The following is a 617-nucleotide window of genomic DNA, read 5'->3' as shown; positions in this document are numbered from 1 at the left end:
GACAGAAAGAGAGGGGGAGAGAAAGAGAGAGACAGAAAGAGAGGGGGAGAGAGAAAACCTCTACTTACTGTCGCCCCAGCATTTCAATGGTCCTAAACTGACCGTACCAATTCCATGAGGAATGCTTTCATGTCTTTCAGCATAGATATCAGTGATAGGAACTTGCTCTTTGTCTTGGATCACTCCAGAGTCCTTTTGCCAGATTCCTTGGCCTGAAATGATAAGCATAGATGTGGATAGGTATATATATATATATGTGTGTGTGAAATCAAGGATAAAATCTTTATAAGATAATTTGTTGATGCTGTTGTTGTTGTTGTTGTTGGCACTCCGTCGGTTACGACGTTGAGGGTTCCAGTTGATCCGATCAATGGAACAGCCTGCTCGTGAAATTAACGTGCAAGTGGCTGAGCACTCCACAGACACGTGTACCCTTAACATAGTTCTCATGGGATATTCAGCGTGACACAGAGTGTGACAAGGCTGACCCTTTGAATTACAGGCACAACAGAAACAGGAAGTAAGAGTGAGAGAAAGTTGTGGTTGAAAGAGTACAGCAGGGTTCGCCACCATCCCCTGCCGGAGCCTCGTGGAGCTTTTAGGTGTTTTCGCTCAAT

The 617-nt window shown here is 44.7% G+C and overlaps 1 protein-coding gene across 1 annotated transcript in view; it reads right to left on the bottom strand.

Annotated features, from left to right (window-relative positions):
• Nucleotides 1-617, bottom strand: part of LOC106880974 (axotactin) — a 67805-nt gene that overhangs the window by 40485 nt on the left and 26703 nt on the right. The window contains exon 11 of the mRNA XM_052977754.1: nucleotides 69-244. Within this exon, the coding sequence (XP_052833714.1) occupies nucleotides 69-244 (176 nt within the window). The remainder of the gene's footprint in view (nucleotides 1-68; nucleotides 245-617) is intronic.

Source organism: Octopus bimaculoides, chromosome 28, assembly GCF_001194135.2.
Source record: "Octopus bimaculoides isolate UCB-OBI-ISO-001 chromosome 28, ASM119413v2, whole genome shotgun sequence".
Classification (NCBI taxonomy): domain Eukaryota; kingdom Metazoa; phylum Mollusca; class Cephalopoda; order Octopoda; family Octopodidae; genus Octopus; species Octopus bimaculoides.
The sequence above is the reverse complement of the archived record's forward strand: the minus strand, read 5'-3'. Positions and strand labels throughout refer to the sequence as shown.